We start from the raw sequence: 17,978 nt of genomic DNA, 5'->3' as shown, positions 1-17,978 counted from the left end.
TAGAAGATAATAGGTTCATATTAATTGCATTGGTTATTATTATTATTCTTTGCTTTATCCCATAAAGCAAAGCAAATCATTTAGGGATGTGTGTAATACCATTATGGGAAGGGCTACCCAAATCGGTTTCAACTTTGAGGTCTAATCAGTGGGGACCAAACCTAGATCCGAAGGGATGTGTGCTTTGCATGATGGGATACTAAGACAATTAATGTAAAGTCGTTAGCTTCTGTATACAAGTAGCCTGGTCATGAAGAAGCTCCACTGCAAACAAAGTTTGCAGTATGTCACAGTAAAAATAAATTTAAAATTTTATTATGCAAATATTTCATCTTATGTATCATAAGACATCATCAGTACAATTATAAAACAATAGGAAATGAATTAGTAAACAGTAGAGCGCATGATTAAGCCCTACTTCATGGACCTAATCTCAATCATAATGACTGCCTCGCTATTCTAAAAGTTTGGGAAATTGTTATTCTCAATTGTATTAAATTTGTCTCTCTTATACATTTTAATTTAATTAATTTAATTTCGGCCCAATTTACTCTACTATTTTCTAATTCAATTCTTATTGTTGTTCAATAATTGTACTGATGATCTTTTATGATATGCAAGACAAAATATTTACATAATAAAATTTTTAATTTATTTTACTGTGGCATACATGTTATTCTCTAGTTATAAATGACTTCTAGTCATTTATAACTTACAGTAAAACCTCGATTTAATGAAGTAACAGGGGCTAAGGGGTGTCCGTTAAATTGCGAATTTTTTAAAATAAAAATATCTGTAACATTATACTGCAATTTTATCAATATTAGCACTGTAATAACAAAAAAATTGTTTTACACACACTTTTAGATAAGTTAATGTGAAGTTAATGTTCGATGTTGAGGCGCTTGGTTTAGGTAATCCTGCTTTGAAAAACTATCAAGTTTATTTCGAACTTTCGAATTCTGCTGTTTTTTTTTATAATTAATTCCCTAAAATTACAAAAATGTGTGTAATAAAACTGCTGCAGAAAGTCATGCCACACTACAAAAGAACCAATTAGAGTGCGTTTGGTGGGATCACGTCCTAATCATTCACCGAACATGTTTTATGAGTAGTGACTCATTTACGTCGGCTAAATTACTACAGTGTCTCTTTCCAACATATCATGGCCTATTTGCCAAAATTTGTTAAAAATAACAGGAAATTAATAACAAAAAATAACCTGTTAATTTAATTATAAGCAAATCTTGGTTAAAAATATTTAAAAATTAACAGGATGTTAATTTTCACGTGACATACAGACCGGAAATTTTGTCCATTAAATCCGAAGTCAGTTAAATCGAGGGTTTACTGTAATTCAATGTTGGTATCCCTCGTGGGTCTGGCAGCTTGCTTCCTGGGGATTAAAAAGGTTCTGCTTGGTAACTGGTTTTTGCCTGTCACTGGATGGAACCACTGCTGAGATTCCTGTCCTGCAATGATTCAGGTCAGGAGAGATCCTTTAAGATCACTCAGTAAGATTTAGAGTGATCTTGTAGATTGCTCAGTTTTTGGATATGTATTCCCCACACTTTTACATACTTCAAATAAAGACTGAAACTGGTCTGGGTAATAGCCCTTCCCATAATGCATAACACTATATATACCTTAAAGGATGTGCTTTGCATTATGGGGTACTAAGGCAATTGATGTGAAGTCATTAACTGCTATATACAAGTGGCCTAGTTGTAAACAACTTCATTTAGCAAAAGAGAAGAGTGAGAGAATTAGGATGATTAGTCTTTTTCCGCGGTATGACAGTGAAGAGTTTAGAAGGAGGGCCATAATTGCAAATAATAACTTTATGCGTGGGTTATGCAGGATGAGGTTATGCAGGTGTGGAATTTGTGGACGTGTGGAGTGAGTTCGATGGGTTAAAGGATCAATATAAGATGGATGGTTTGCATTTGAATGGATTCGGTGGAAGGAGACTTGAAAAAGTGTTGTTGAAAGAAGTGGATGTGCAGAATCAGGGAAACTAGATTTATTAAGGGGAAGGAAGTAGATATGCAGACTTTAGGGAGGCAGCTGAGTGTATGAATGAGTATAATATGCCCGAGCGAATAGGAAGGACAAACAAATCAGAATGGGATAGTTAGTATAAGGCATCAAGGTAGGGATGGGACTAACGGGGTTCTGCAATTCATATATACTAATGCGAGGAGTATTAGGAACAAGAAGGAAGAATTTTTGGCACTTCCAGACCACAGGTTCTTGGCATTAGTGAAACATGGCTGACTGAAGATGATATAGCTAGTGGAATTGAATGTGAGGGGTATAGTGTGTTCAGGAATGACAGGAAGAATAAAATGGGGGGGAGGAGTATTATTGATGATAGCTAATGAGCTGCAGCCAAGGAGAATAGAAGTTGAATTGCAAGATAGAGAAAAGAGCACATATGAGGCCATTTGGTGTGAGATTGAGGCTAGAAGAACAAAATATACAATTGGGTGCTGCTATAGACCAGGTGATGGAAAAGATGGTGGAGATAGTATGCATAAGCAAATAGAAGAAATGAGTGGAAGGAGGGAAATTATTATGGGAGATTTCAACTATGGTAGCATTGATTAGAGGGAGGAAGGAATTGGATTTTATCCAGTTATTAAGGGATAACTATCTGCGACAGCATGTAATGGAAAATACTTGGGGTCAGAGAGTGCTTGACCTAGTAATTGCATCTGAGGATTTCACTGTAACAAATATGACCACATTGCCACCAATTGGTGAGAGTAATCATAGGGTCTTGACTTGGGAGATGGCTAAAGGTGTGGAATTTACAATTAAGACAGGGTACATGTGGAATTATCAGGTTGGTAAGTATGACAAGCTTAGGAGTTTGATTGGTTCAGTGCCATGGCATTTAAAACTGCAAAGGCTGGATGTTGATAGTGCATGGGAGGCGGTTAAGAAGTGTTTGCAGGAGGCAATGGCAGACTGTATACCTAGAGTCCGAATATTAATCAAGTAGGGATTAAATGGATGAATAACACCACTAAGCTTGAGCTGCAAAAAAAAAGAAACAACTGTGGAGGAAATTTAAGGAGAAAGGTGACCAGCAGGCACATGAATGGTATAAAGCCCAGACCAGAAGGGTAACAGGTGTGGTAAGAAAAGCAAAAGCAGATTATGAAAGAACATTAGCCATGCAGGCTAAAGAGAATCCCAAACAGTTTTTTTGATATTGAAAGTTTATTTTTCTTGGTTAGAATATAATAAATTTAGTTTAATCCTTTATCCGAGTGTGAGCAAACAAAGTTTGCACCTGAAAGTATCTTCAGGACTGGGGTAAGGTGGAGCAACACCAGGATGACTCCCTGCGAAGGTGGAGCAAGCTACTAACACTCCTATCTCAGTATCTCCCATAATGCAAAACACATTTCCTTGCAGATATGTCTAATGTTATGCCTTAATTTCTCTAAATCCAGAGTAATTTATTAAAAAGGTGGCACACCATTTGGCAACTCCTATAGGTACTTGCTAATGCTTCTGGCTGGTATCTCCACTTGGGCCTGGCTCCCACTGAAGAGACCTCAATAAAGGTCGAAACTAGTCTGGGTAGTGGCCCTTCCCTTAATGCATAACATATCCACAAGGAAATGTGTTTTGCATTATGGGAGATACTGAGATGGGAGTGTTAGTAGCTTGCTCCACCTTTGCAAGGAGTCGCCCTGGTGTTGCACCACCTTACCCCCAGACCTGAAGATACTTTCAGGCACAAACTTTGTTTGCTCACACTTGGATAAAGGATTAAACTAAATTTATTATATTCTAACCAAGTGAAAAATAAACTTTCAACATCGTTCTCTAAATCCAGAGTAATTTATTAAAAAGGTGGCACACCATTTGGCAAGTCCTATAGGTAGAGATGACCTTGCTAATGCTTCTGGCTGGTATCTCCACTTGGGCCTGGCTCCCACTGAAGAGACCTCAATAAAGGTCGAAACTAGTCTGGGTAGTGGCCCTTCCCTTAATGCATAACATTAGACATATCTGCAAGGAAATGTGTTTTGCATTATGGGAGATACTGAGATAGGAGTGTTGGTAGCTTGCTCCACCTTTGCAAGGAGTCACCCTGGTGTTGCACCACCTTACCCCAGTCCTGAAGATACTTTCAGGCACAAACTTTGTTTGCTCACACTTGGATAAAGGATTAAACTAAATTTATTATAGTTTTTTTGATATGTTGCAAGTAAAAGAAAAAATGTATATGGCAGATTGATTTTAAAGAATGCCGATGGTAGGGAGGTAACTGAATCAGTTGATATAATAGAATTACTGAGTGAGCACTTTGCAAGAGTATATCACCCAGGTGGTGGCATTGCAGAAATGGAAGAACCAACAGCTTATACGGGAATTGTGGTGAATGAAGTGGAGGTGAATAGTCTATTACCAAACCTCAATTTCAATTCATCTGTGAGATTGGATGTACAAGTATACCAGCTCGTGTCATATGAGAAGCAGTTAAAGAACTGTCAGTGCCTTTGACCATTTTGTTTCATTTGAGTCTCGGGTCTGGGTTAGTCCCAGGGGGGTGGAAAGAGGGGAAAATAGTTCCACTGCATAAAGGAGGTTCCAAGACTGCTGTTGAAAATTACAGGCCAATCAGCGTATCAGGAAGATTGGATATACAAGATTGGATAGATGAAATTGGGATACTGTATGGGGGACAGCATGGTTTTGTGAAGGGTAGATCATGCCTCAGTAACTTGCTCACGTTCTATAACATAGTGATGGCTGAACTGGATAAGGGTTTACAGTGATTCTACTGGATCTTGCTAAAGCCTTTGATAGGATACCATATGGAATTCTAATAAGTAAACTGCAGCATATGAGAATGGATATAGGGTTGGTGAAATGGATAGGAGGATGGTTGATGGAGAGATATCAGTGAGTGAATTATTCAGGAGTAGAGTCCAAAAGATGGCCTGTGACTAGTGGTGTGCCGCAGGGTTCTGTTCTTGGACCACTACTGTTTAATTTGTTCACTAACGATAGAGGAAAGGATCTGAGAGTAACTGTGCATCTGTTTGCAGATAATGCAAAGTTAGGTAGAGCAATAGTGAATGCTCAGGATGTCAAAATTTTGCAGGATGATTTGGATACTTTGGAGGACTGGGCTAAGGAGAATGGATGTCAATTTAATGTTAAAAAATGTAAGGTTTTACATTTTGGGGTGAAAAGATTAGCAGCAGTATATCACATTGGTGGAACTGTACTCCAGGAGATTGATGAGGCCAGGGATTTGGGAGTGTTGGTGGATAGGGAGTTGAAGTTTAGGGGACACATCGCAAAAGTGGCAAAATCAGCTCATCAAATCACTTGGTTGCTGAAAAACATTTTAACGAGCAGAGACAAACAGGTTATTGTTCCTCTGTATCGAGCCTTGATAAGACCCCATCTAGACTACTGTGCCCAGATATGGGCACCAGGGTTTCTTCTTGATGGGGAGGAGGTGGAGAGGATCCAGAGATGAGTGACCAAGATGATAGCAGGACTATGGAATGAACCTTATGAGAACAGGTTGAAGATTTGTGAGCTGCAGAAATTGGTTGATAGGTGGAAAAGGGGTGATATGATTGAGACATTCAAATTACTGAAGGGTTTCCAAAAGATTAATTCAGAAGATATTTTTGAGAATAGGACTGGTAGTGGGAGGACTAAGGACCATCCATGGAAGCTTGGTAAGAGTGTAATTAGCAAAGGTGTTAGAGCTAGGTTTATTTACTTGGAGAGTGGTAAATGAGTGGAATAAGCTGCCAGAGTCTGTTGTGGGTGCCATGATTGTAAATGAGTTCAAGGTGAAGTATGATAGATACTGTGGAATGTTGAATAGTTGTTCTTGACATGATGTTGGGCCTCCCTCAATGAGTTTAAGGACTCCTTGGAACTGCCCGTAATAATAATAATGTGCAAGCTTTGTCTTCTTACACTTGGATAAAATAAGAATAAAATTTCTTGGCATTTTTAATTTAATTTAAAATACACAAATAGATTATCCAATACATCTAATAATTTCAAATAAACATACTAGAAAACTCTCCTTTATCGAATTATGTTTCAAAATTAATAAAGCCATAATTAATTAATTATAACTGCATGATTAAACCATAATGAATGATTCCAACAAATCAGATATTTAACCACAAATTTATGTTAAGATATCACAAAGATATCCTAACTCCATTGATGCCTCATCAATGGAGGTAAGGATATCTTTGTGATATCTTAAGAGGAGTGAAGATCACAGAAGAAAATATTGAAGATCATCCAAGTATTACTTATAAATTATCTAAAGCATGATATTCAATAATAAATTAACTCCTTAATTATGAATGATAAACACAATCATCTAGAATTCACATAAAAATATCATAATTTCCACAGACTTTATTTGTTCAATGAATAGTTCTTTATTATTATTATTATTATCCAGTTCTCCATGGAGTCAAAAGACTCACAGTGGGAGGTCGTTTTTAGGAAATACAAAGTGTATCATACCACTCCTTAAACCCATTGACCGTTCCTGCTCCAACCACTCTCTCAGGCAATGCATTCCAAGGTTCAACCACCCTCCACGCAAAGAAACCATTCCTACCCTCTTGTGCACTGCCTCCTTTCGTAAATTCTAGGGATGGTCCCTTGTCATCGCTCCTTCCTGCCGTTCCATCAAGTGAAAGAACTCTCCAATGTCTACCCTGTAACTGCCTCTCAACAGTTTAAAAGTCTCAATCATATCACCTCTCCTTCTATCCACCAAATTCTGCAGCCCATATTCCCTCAGTCAATCCTCATAACTCATATTGTACAGTCCTGAAACCATCTTTGTTATCCGCCTCTGTACCCTTTCGACAGTCAATTTATCCCCTTCAAATCCTGGGGACCAGATCTGAGAACAATGGTTTAAGTGTGGTCTGATCAGGGTCTTATACAACAGAATGATAACTCTTTTATCTCTGCTGGTCAGCATCCTTCTCAGTATTGCAGCAATCCTATGAGTTACATTCGCCACCATTGCAATATGCTCCTGAATTTGTTTTCTATCAATCATCACCCCCAGATCTCTTGGTCTCCACTACCTCCTCCAATCGAGTATGCATCCTCCCATCAATGGATCCCAAACCTCAATACTTTACATTTTGCTGCACTGAACCGATAACCTCAATTCATTTGCCCATCTGTCTAGTTTATTCAAATCCTCTTGCAGAATCTTTTTTTTTTTTTTTGATGCTGGGCCCATAAACAGGAGGTTGGCTAGTCATGGTCAACCTAGTACGTTAGTACCGTATATGGGTGATAGGTTGTGAAAGGAGAAACTTTTCTACATTTGATTTGAATGCTTGTATATTGTATTCCTTGGGAAATACGTCGGGGGGGGGGGCTGTTCCACAGTACTGCAGTAGCAGGGATGAATGAGGAGGAGAAGAAACGTTGTCTGTGGATTTTGAGGTGTACTGTAAAAGAATGTTGGGTGGCAGCTGTATGTGTTCCAATGGGCTTAGTACAGGGTGGGGTAATTCTTGATGCTGTTTCAGATGAACCTTTCCCCTGAAAGTATTTATAGAATATACAGATTGCAGAGACCAAGCATCTATGTGAAAGTGGTGGAAGCAAGTTAGTGAGGAATGGGTCATTTATTAGTCTAATTGCTCGTCTCTGTATTGAGTCAAACATTTTCAGGGAGCTTTTTGGAGCCCCACTCCAGATGTGAGAGCAGTATTCGAGAGCTGGGCGAATTTGTGACTTGTATAGTGTTAACAGCTGTTTAGAGGTGAAGCAGCGTCTTGAGCAAAAGAGAAAACCTAGTTTTTTGGAAGCTGAGGATGCATTGGTTGTGATGTGTTTATGCCAGGAGAGGCTTGATGTCAAGGTAATTCCAAGAAGAGAAATTTCGTCTTGTCTGTGAATTTGAGTGTTATCGAAAACAATGCTGGGGGAAAATGGTTCTTTTTTGTGAGAAATAAGACAGAACTGGGTTTTACTATCGTTGAAGTTGACAAGGTTGTCTGAGCCCCATCAGAGGATGGCTTGGTGGTCGGAATTAAGGGCAGTGGTGGTTGATGTTCTGTGGGTTGAAGTGAGTTGTGTAGGGTAGGGTTTGTCAAATGAAAGGGAGGAATGTAGTGTGATGTCATCTGCAAAACTGTGTATTGGGTTAGAGGTCAACTGAAGTAGGTCATTGATATATAAAAGGAAGAGGGTCAGTGAGAGAAATGAACCTTGTGGGACCCCAGCATTAGTTGGATGGTGAGAGGATAAGGAGCCATCTACCATCACACATAGTGTGCGTCCAGACAGGAAGCTGGCAATCCATCTGCAGAAGTCCTGAGGCAGACCAAATGGTGGGAGTTTGTTTAGTAAGCCTTTGTGCCAGACTCGGTCAAAGGCTTTGGAGATATCGAGTGAAACTACTTGGGATTCACTGAATTTCTCCATGGCGTTTGTCCAGTGATAGGTGATGTATGACAGTAGATCTCCTGTTGAATGGCTTTGACAGAATCTGTACTGGTGGTCGCTTAATAGCCGGGTACCTTCAAGGTAGATTAGGAGTTGAGAGTTGATGATTTTCTCCATTACTTTAGATAGGACGGAAGTGAGCGAGATATGGCAGTAGTTAGATGGTAGTGATTTGTCACCCTTTTTAGGAATGGGTTGAATATAGGCCAGTATCCAGGTTTTGGGATATATACCAGTGGAGTAAGAAAGTGTGTACAGGTGACATAGGATAGAAGTCAGTTCCGATGCACAGACCTTCAAGATAATTGGAGGAATTCCATTCAGTGTCTAATGGTGTCCAATGTCTAATTTAGACAGCAGGTTTGTGATGTCTTTTTGGCAAAAGGATATAGGGGCATTGTATTTTGGGTAGTTAGAATGACTGAAGGGCATTTGCCAGTGTCAGTTATGTGTGCATTGGAGGCAAAGTGTGATGCCAGGAGGTTAGCTTTTGCTATGGGTGATGTTGCAAATGAGCCATCTGGGTATGATAGAGGTGGGAATAGTGTAGGGCAAAAGTTACGGCCAATTGCCTTGGCAAGGGACCAAAAGGTACCGCTGCAAGCTTCCTGCTTTTTGCCCGTTCAAAATCTGTTTTGGCAGTATTGATAGTTTTCTTGCATTTGTTTTGGGCTTCAGTGTAGGCATTGAATGAGGATGGGGTTCTTGATTTGAGCCAGTTGTAGTATGCCTGATTTTTCATTTGTACAGCCTTGGTAAATTTTTTGAAGAACCAGGGTTTAGTTAGGGGACAGCAGGTCTGAGTAGTGTGGAGAATATATGCTTTCATGCCAGCGAGGATCACTTTGGTGATGCATTTTGGTTAAATTTTCTGTGAGGGCTTTAAAGTAAAGTATATAAAAAACTCGACCCACTTTAAAGCCCTCACAGAAAATTTAACCTTGAATAAGACAGACATATTGGTAAGCTTTGATATCTCCTCTTTGTTTACCAATATTCCCTTAATTGACACCTTATCTCTCTTAGAAAACGTTTTTCCCTCTGACATCTTAGATCTCTTTTCCTTTGCCATTAACTCTGGGTATTTCTCTTGGAACAACAAAATCTACAAGCAGATAGAGGGAACTGCCATGGGTTCCCCCCTCTCACCCCCCCTTGCCAATTTCTATATGGAAGATTTCGAAAAACGAGCCATAGACTCAGCCCCACTCAAACCTTCTATCTGGCTAAGATATGTAGATGATGTGTTCTCTATTTGGCCTCATGGCCCAGACACGTTAGATTCCTTCCTCAGTCATCTCAATAGTCTACATCCAAGAATCCAGTTCACTATGGAAAAGGAAAAGAACAATTGTTTACCCTTCCTAGACATCTTAGTCACACGCCTGCCCAATGATACACTTACCATCACCGTATACAGAAAACCTACACACACAGGCAGATACATTCACAAACTCTCCCACCACCACCCCTCTCTCAACAATATGGCATTATTAAAACTCTGACCAAGAGAGCCCACAATCTTTGTTCCAGTGGAACCGCCCTCGCTACTGAGCTTAACCACATACACAGCACTTTCCTCTCCAATGGCTACAGCGATCACAGTATCAAAAAAATAATCAACTCCTCCCCCATTCCCCGTCCTTCTCGTCAACAAGATTTTAAAAATGCCATCACCATACCCTACATCCGTGGCACATCCGAAAAAATAGCCAAGATACTAAAACAGTACAACCTACACGCAGCATATAAGCCCCACCGCAAACTTGCTACCCTTATCCGTTCTACGAAAGATCAGCTCCCTCCTCTCTCTCTCTCTCTCTGCCTGGAGTTTACAAAGTACCCTGTTCCTGTAAGCTGGCATACTTTGGACAGACAGGCAGAGGAACACAAGTCTAGAGGAACACAAGTCTTACATCTTCAAACACAACTATGGCCATTCAGGCTTGGCTGACCATGTTTTGGACACCACCCTCAGGGTATCATGGAAGAAAACCACCATGCTCCACCACAGCAAATTCAAGAAAGAGAGACTTTTCTTAGAAGCAGCAGCAGCTCTCAAAAATCAACCAAATGTCAATAAATACGGTTGCATTAAGCTTCCGAAGATTTGGGAAACACTCATCACCAGAGTTCCCACCCTACATTCCAGGCCACCTACTATTGCCCTTAGAGGGCGCTCTACCTAGATAGGACTTTAGTGTCACCCACGTGGTTGGGCTTAGTATTGTTTGTTATTTGTGTATATGTTACATTAATTGTTTTTGTAATCCCCGTAGATGTCCTAGTGACTAGGACGAAATATAGGAAGTATTAAATTCTATTTTAATTCTTTTTGAGTGTTGTAAAAAATCCATTAAGCCTCCAACATGATAGCTTGTTGTTTATCGCTGCTATACATTTGGTTGTGTTTACTGGTGAGTCGCAGGTCACTTTCACGAGACGTGGATAGTTCGTTCCATCCTTTCTTTTGTTTATGGGTCCGATACGATGGCATTTGACGATGTTTCTGGGATCGAAATTGCATTCTCCTGCAAGTTTGCTGATGATTTCTTTTAGGGATTTACCGTTTGATAACAGCGTTGAGTTTCCTATTTTCAGCTTCGAGCGACTCATGTACCGATGATGTGATTAGTTCCCAAAGTTTGTTAGCAGGCACGGGCACATTTGCAGTTGGGCGCTGATTGTTGAGCATCTCGAGCTTAGTTTCCAACTTTCCGCTTTTGGAGGAGAGGGTATCGATCACGATATTAAGCTACTGCTCGAGGTTTGCGACTCTTTTGCCTAGGTTTAATATCTGTTTTACCGAAGGGAGGCACATCATACAGAAGTAGGGCTGGTTTAGATTGGTGAAAAGCTTATGTGCCGATTCATTTATTTTCGCCCAAAAAATATGTAGCCAGTTGCAGCAGAAATCGCACAATATACCTTTTTCCCCTTCTTTGACTTCGGTTTCACAGCTACGGCACTTTGTAATGTCATTCAGTTTGTTAGTGATCGGCAACGCTACGCTGACAGGACTCAAGGTAGTCTTCCGTTGTTGGCTTTTGTTGTCGCCATCTTTATTTCAGACAGTAGGCATAGGGCTTTCACGTGGCTGTTTTTTAGTTGTAAAATATAGCAGATTTAATGGACTATGGGTACTTAAAAGTTGTACTGTAGTAGTCAGCTGCTTAGTACCTTCTGTTACTTTTCCGTTTGCTGCTTATTTTGTACAAAAAACACTTCCAGTTACGATAAAATGCAGAAGCACAAATTTAATGTTAATTATTCGCTGGCGCTACCTACACATCTGTACTATTGCTGATAACCCTTCCTAGCTTCACATCATCTGCAAACAACTGAATGTCCCCTTGCAATCCATTGATATAAAGGTTGAGCAATACAGGTCCCAGTACTGAGCCCTGTGGAACCCCACTTGTAACCTTCTGCTTCCTTGATATTGCTCCACCATACACAACTCTCTGATACCTATCAATCAGCCAATCTTGAATCTATTTGACTAACCCGACATTTAAACCCATGTGCTGCAACTTAAATACCAGCTTATCGTGTGGCACTCTGTCAAATGCCTTTGCAAAATAAAAAAAATGGCAGTATATGCCTTTCCCTCATCAACTGCTCTTGTCACTATTATAAAAGGCAATCATATTACTAAAGCAAGAGCACCCTTTAACAAATCCATGTTGATCCTCACAGACAACATTACCCTCATCTGTCCAACACTGTATATAGTCCCTCACTAATTTCTTCAAGACCTTAGCAACTACTGATTACACACACAAACTGGCCTATAATTAGACACTTCCAGTCTGCTAGCCCTTATGCAGCGACACTATCTTACCTTCCTTCCATTCCCTGGGAACCTTTCCTGCAGCCAGACTTTTATTGAAAAGCCAGGTCAACAGAGCTGCCAGTTCTTTAGCACATTCTCTCAAAATCCGTGGTGAAATACCATTCAGTCCAACAGCTTTACTGGTATACAGAGTATTCAGTATTTGGAACACATTCTCTTCTTACGCCTCTAAACCATGAATTCTCCCTATCCCTCTAGTATTAAAACCTCCTCCAGGATTAAATACTCCGATAACATGCTAATTGAACAACTCCACTAAAAAAAAAAAAATCTTTCATTTTCTAAGTTAATTAAATTATCTGAATGTGTAGAATTAATGAGTGACTAACTTAACCAGAGCATCTTATTCTCACTTCCAATTAACATAGCTTTTCTTATTCAAAGTTGTATATTCAAGTTTTGTCCCTAATCTTTACATGTCTAACTATGGAAATTATTCTTCCTCTTACATTCCATTTGGCATTTCGCTTGATATGACACTAATCATGTCACTAAAAATATTCAAAAGTCACATTACTATGCTAGTACTAATTATGCTAATGGTGATTTAGTTACTTCTGATTTCACATAATTTTTTTTTCCATGATGGTTCTTTGCTATAAATGCTTATCTGACACTGACCAGTTGGAGAGAAGTTTGGTGAATAACTAAAGGATTGAAAAAATAAACAATTTTGATCGAACATAAAACCGGTAAAATAATGGGGAAGTGGGGGTGATAAACAGTATTAATGTCACTTTGCACATCTTGGATATATCAGGGATTATTTAAGATATTAAACATCTGAAAATACTGAAGTTTGAAGGCTAAAATTAATAAACTCATCAGCTAAAAGCCATTAAGCAAATACATATGCTTTTATATGTTCAGGGTGATAACAAAATTTAAACAATGTGTTCATTGAAACAGTGAAGAATAATCTAACTCCCATTTTCTCTTAACCAACTTGAAAATCCTATCCAATTTGGCAGTTTTTATTTTTTATTTTATCTCCTCCATCCATTCTTTAAGCCAAACAAGTAGTAAAAACTACTGTTCGACTTAATAGTGTTTACTGTTTGTGTCTTGATGGTGAATGAAATATTCTTGGCAAACTTTTTTCAAGCATACAAAAAAATTATTACAGTAAGAAAATGAACCAATTAAGAATGAATTATGTCATAAGGATATCTTCAGTTACAATCATAATTATCAAGTTAAAATTACTATTACTTGAGATATTTTTTAAATTAAAATTTGCAATTTATAGACTATAACCCAAAGAAATATTTACCTTTTGATCTTCCTGATTAGAAAGATGAGTTTTCAGGTCATTTAGGCGATGCATAACTCTGTTCACTAAACTTGTATACTCCTGGTTTAAAGCATCCAACTCTTGGCTCACAGTATCTGCTCCCGAAAGTAACTTGGCCTTCTTAATAACACTGGTATCAAGGCTAGGCATTTCCTCGAGGCTCTCCAGGAACTGCTGCTGCCGTACATCATAGATCTATGCAGAGGACAGACAAGCTCACTCCAATTTACCTAACTCACTTCAGGATAATCCGTGTAGGGGAATGGAAGTATTGGGGAAGGTAAATGGGAAGAGTAAACAGGAAGGATCATAGTCTTCCTATGAAGCAGGTGGATAATGAAGTCAGTAGGTAGGTGGAGAACAATTAAAAAAAAAAAAAAAAAAAAGAGTGGGAGGGGAGATTATAACAAGGAAAGTAGGCAGTAACAGGTTTTTGAAAAAGAAGCACACTATATCTTCATTTAACTAAGAAGAATTGGATATAATCAAGCTTCCTTTGTAAAGCAAATAAAAAAGCAAACAATAAAAAAGAAAAACATCACTGGTGAAAAAAAAGAGAGGGTAGGGAACAAAGAAACAACACTGAAAAAAGAAATGAGTTTGGGAGGGAGACTCAATGATGAACAATATACTGCATAATTTCAAGTGAAATGTTAAGTTTGCATTTTGAGTGATTAATATAAGCTTAAATTAACATTACTTTTAATATTAAAATTTTCACAGTTAATGATGTTATTTTTATTGCTTCCATCATTTGATCTAAATTTCTTAGGAGGTTAATATTTTTATTATATGCTATTTTAGCAGAATACAGTAAAAAAAAAAGTTTAGTGCATATTATAAATTTATGCTTTGGTTAAATGCTATACACATCATTAATAATGATTATTATATATCAGTTTGTACATCACATTCAGATATTTCATACCTTAGCCTCTCTTATGTATCGTCCTCCAGCTATGTTAGCTTGCTCAATAGCAGGCTTTCTTTCTGCAAGAGCATTATAGAGATTCTGTAAAAACACAATAATTCTTTTGTCAGATCATTCTTTTTATTTGAAGGTGAAGCTGATGCAAATCTATATAAACATTATTTAATCAACAATAACAGCAAATACAGTATAACAAATGGTTATATGCCTTTCATTTTCATTAAATTCTTGTTATCCCCCTCCCTAAAAAAAGGCATAAATAAAGTGACAAAGCCAATAGAGTTCCATCTGCTAGACAGCAGCAGCTACCCTAGAGCATTAAGAGCCACAGATACTGGCTGACAAAACAAAGATATCAGTTTTGTCATAATAATGATAAACATTATCCCCATCAGAGGTCACGCTAGATAAGCAATGGCTGATCAAATAAGGGATACACTAACTGATAAAATGTCAGGAAATCTCTTTGTAGTAGTAGTGGCTATGGCTATATACATCAAAACCATGGTAATGAGTATAGCCATACAATACTTTTGACATAGCACTGGGATAGATATCTTTCATCGAATGGTGAAAGGCTACCACCTTGTTCATTAGAGACCTAAAGTGGATGCAGCCATGTTTGGTCACTAGAGCAAGGGTTCTAGCTTCTATCCATCCACTCTTCCCACATGCAATGAGAGTGATACCTTCAATGACACACCAATCTTAGTGTAGGGGACTTGGACCCTTCCCCCATCGGAAGGTACAGCAGTAAAATAGTTTTGCAAGTTGGCTGCTGGTTCGTAGACAGGACCAAACCAATTAGTCATGAATCTGAAGGTTTCCTGATCAGCTAGCATCAAATCCTGCAACCACATATTTTGCCAGTTCATGACTGGAGGGAGACCAAATACTGTGGCTGCAGAGGAAACTGTTGAGGCCATGTATAGACAGAAGACTGAGTTTCCCCTGTGTAGGCAATATCTTTGCGAGTCTATCCCTTCTCAATGCATGCCCCACTTCCTTTTTATCTCTTCCCCACCAGTACAATGGACCACAACCCAAAGAAATGTGATTTTACTGGAGATCTCAAAAATTCTCACACAAAAAAAAGTTCAAAAAAACCTATTTTAAAAAAATAAATAAATCCAACCAAAAAATCATTAAAAAAACAACAGAAATCCAACAAAACAACCCAGCAACATTAATTCTTACCAAAAAAAAAAAAAAAATTCCACATCCACTTCACCAACATCTGTAGGCTAAACAGCAATATAAACCGTGTGTACCACTAACTACAGGTCATCTAAACCCAAATTACTACTATCAGTACCCCAACTGGCAACCTCAGTAGCTACTGTCCACTTGAACAGTCCAAATTACACATTACACGGATCTTTTAGCCACAAGGACAGCACTTGTGCATTCATTAGAACCAATATACCATGACAGAGACTGCAAACTCTTGAATCCCCACTGTTTGCTCTCCTTTGGCTTTTGAGAATCCTAGCCGGAATTCTCAAAAAAAGTGTGCCAATGCAGTAAAGGAAAAAACCCTGCTTACCACAAATGGCTCAAGACCAAAATTCCAGCTGCTCACTCTGCCTATACTGCAGCCCACAACAATTGTAAAAGAATCATCACCAAGTCCAAGTCAGACTCTGAAAGGGCCTCACCTCCTGCCCAAATGGCAGTTGCCAAGACCACTGGGCGCAACTTCTGCCCACCCAGGTTTCCATCACTCTGAAATCTGAATTAAACTGTAGTTACCTCACCTAAAGACAAGGCCAACTTACTGGCATCACTCTTCTCTTCCAATTCCTGCATTGATGACTTGGTCAAAATTCCCTCCACTCCACTAAGAATGGCTCCCTTCAGGTCACTTATACTCTTCTGACAAAAAGAAATCTGAAGAATCCTTAATAAACTGAACACAAACAAGGAATCTGGTCCTGATAGTATCCTACCTATTGTGTTAAAAAGTTGCACCCCAGAATTAATGCCTATCGTGTACTGTCTCTTCAGTCTATCCTATTCCACTAGTACTGACTGTACAACATGGAAACGGGTCCACATCCAGCCCATTCTAAAGAAAGGTTATAAGTCAACCAACAAACTACTGTCCAACTGGTCTCGCTTCTGTTTTCTCTAAAATTATGGAGAAGGTCATTATCAACCAATCCTTGAACCACCTAGAGACATACCAACTAATCAACGACCAGCAGTATGGATTCCACTATTCGCAATCTATAGCTGATCTTTTTGCTTTCAACACTCACCTCTGGAATCAAGCCATAGAGAAATTTGGAGAATTTTGTGTGGTTGCCCATGACATTTCAAAGGCATTTGACTGGGTTTGGCACAGGGCCTACTTAACAAACTGTCATCTTATGGTCTGCCTTCCATACTTTGCAACTGGGTTGCCAACTTTCTCACTGGTCGCTGACTACGTGTCATTGTGATCGATTTCCTCTCTTCAGATTTTCCCACCAAGGCAGGAGTACCCCAGGATTCTGTTCTTTCACCCATTCTCTTCCTCATGTATATAAATGATCTGATCTCATAGACTTCCAATCCTATCCATATCTTTGCTGATGACAGTACAATCCATTCCTGTTTTCATTCGACAAACACTGTAATATTAAAATCCTCAAGATCTACCTTGACTAGTTACCTGAACTCAGATCTCCTAACTACCTCCCAGTGGGGAAAGGACAACCTTGTAAACTTCAATGCCACCAAAGAAAGAGCTTTCATCCCTCTCCCTTACCTTCAGTAGCCTCCCCGACTCTGCCTTCCCCAAAGATTACAACCCTAAGCTGTTCAAACAATATGTAAAGAGATTCCTCCTTTCTTCTATTCCTCTTTGCCCACACAAGGGCACTAATGTGCTATAGGTCTTGTGGCCTTTCTTGTGGAACATAATGCACAATTCAATACAGGAAATTTTTGTCCTCTAGCTGCAACAATCAACTGTAAACAATGTTACTATGAAGCAGAAATGTCTCAGAGCAACAAAAGCACAATTGCAACCTGGTTGATGCAAAAAATTAACGAGCAATAACACTAAGTGCTGAAGCACGTGACATGAAATAAACACCTATACTCAGTTGTTTAGTATAGGCATTGCTTACAGAGTTCCAAATTGTCTCTGTAAGCAATGCCAACACAACTGTTCATCAGGAGTTGTAGAACATGAGTTTCCAAGGTACCGGAGCTGCACACAAACCTAACATCAGCAAGGGCAACAAGACCAAGGTAAAGCATGCTGTCATTGAACTCTGGAGCAGTGGGAATGCATTCTCTAGAGTGGTGAATCACAATTCACCATTCCAGAGAATGCATTCCCACTGCTCCAGAGTTCAGACTTGTAAATCACAATTCACTACTTGGCAGTCTAACAGATAAGATTGGTGTGACAG

The 17,978-nt window shown here is 39.0% G+C and overlaps 1 protein-coding gene across 1 annotated transcript in view; it reads right to left on the bottom strand.

Moving 5' to 3' along the window:
* The window catches only part of shot (dystonin-like protein short stop), a 1,304,552-nt gene that overhangs the window by 792,187 nt on the left and 494,387 nt on the right, over nucleotides 1-17,978 (bottom strand). Inside the window, exons 30-31 of the mRNA XM_090402172.1 lie at nucleotides 14,572-14,655; nucleotides 13,623-13,838 (exon numbers count right to left, since the gene is read on the bottom strand). Coding sequence (XP_090258298.1) covers nucleotides 13,623-13,838; nucleotides 14,572-14,655 — 300 coding nt within the window. The remainder of the gene's footprint in view (nucleotides 1-13,622; nucleotides 13,839-14,571; nucleotides 14,656-17,978) is intronic.

The sequence above is a fragment of the Typopeltis vanoorti genome, chromosome 12, assembly GCF_054136105.1.
Source record: "Typopeltis vanoorti isolate ZY-2024b chromosome 12, IOZ_Tvanoo_1.0, whole genome shotgun sequence".
NCBI classification, from domain to species: domain Eukaryota; kingdom Metazoa; phylum Arthropoda; class Arachnida; order Uropygi; family Thelyphonidae; genus Typopeltis; species Typopeltis vanoorti.
Note: the sequence above shows the minus strand (reverse complement) of the source record. Positions and strands in the feature narration are given on the sequence as shown.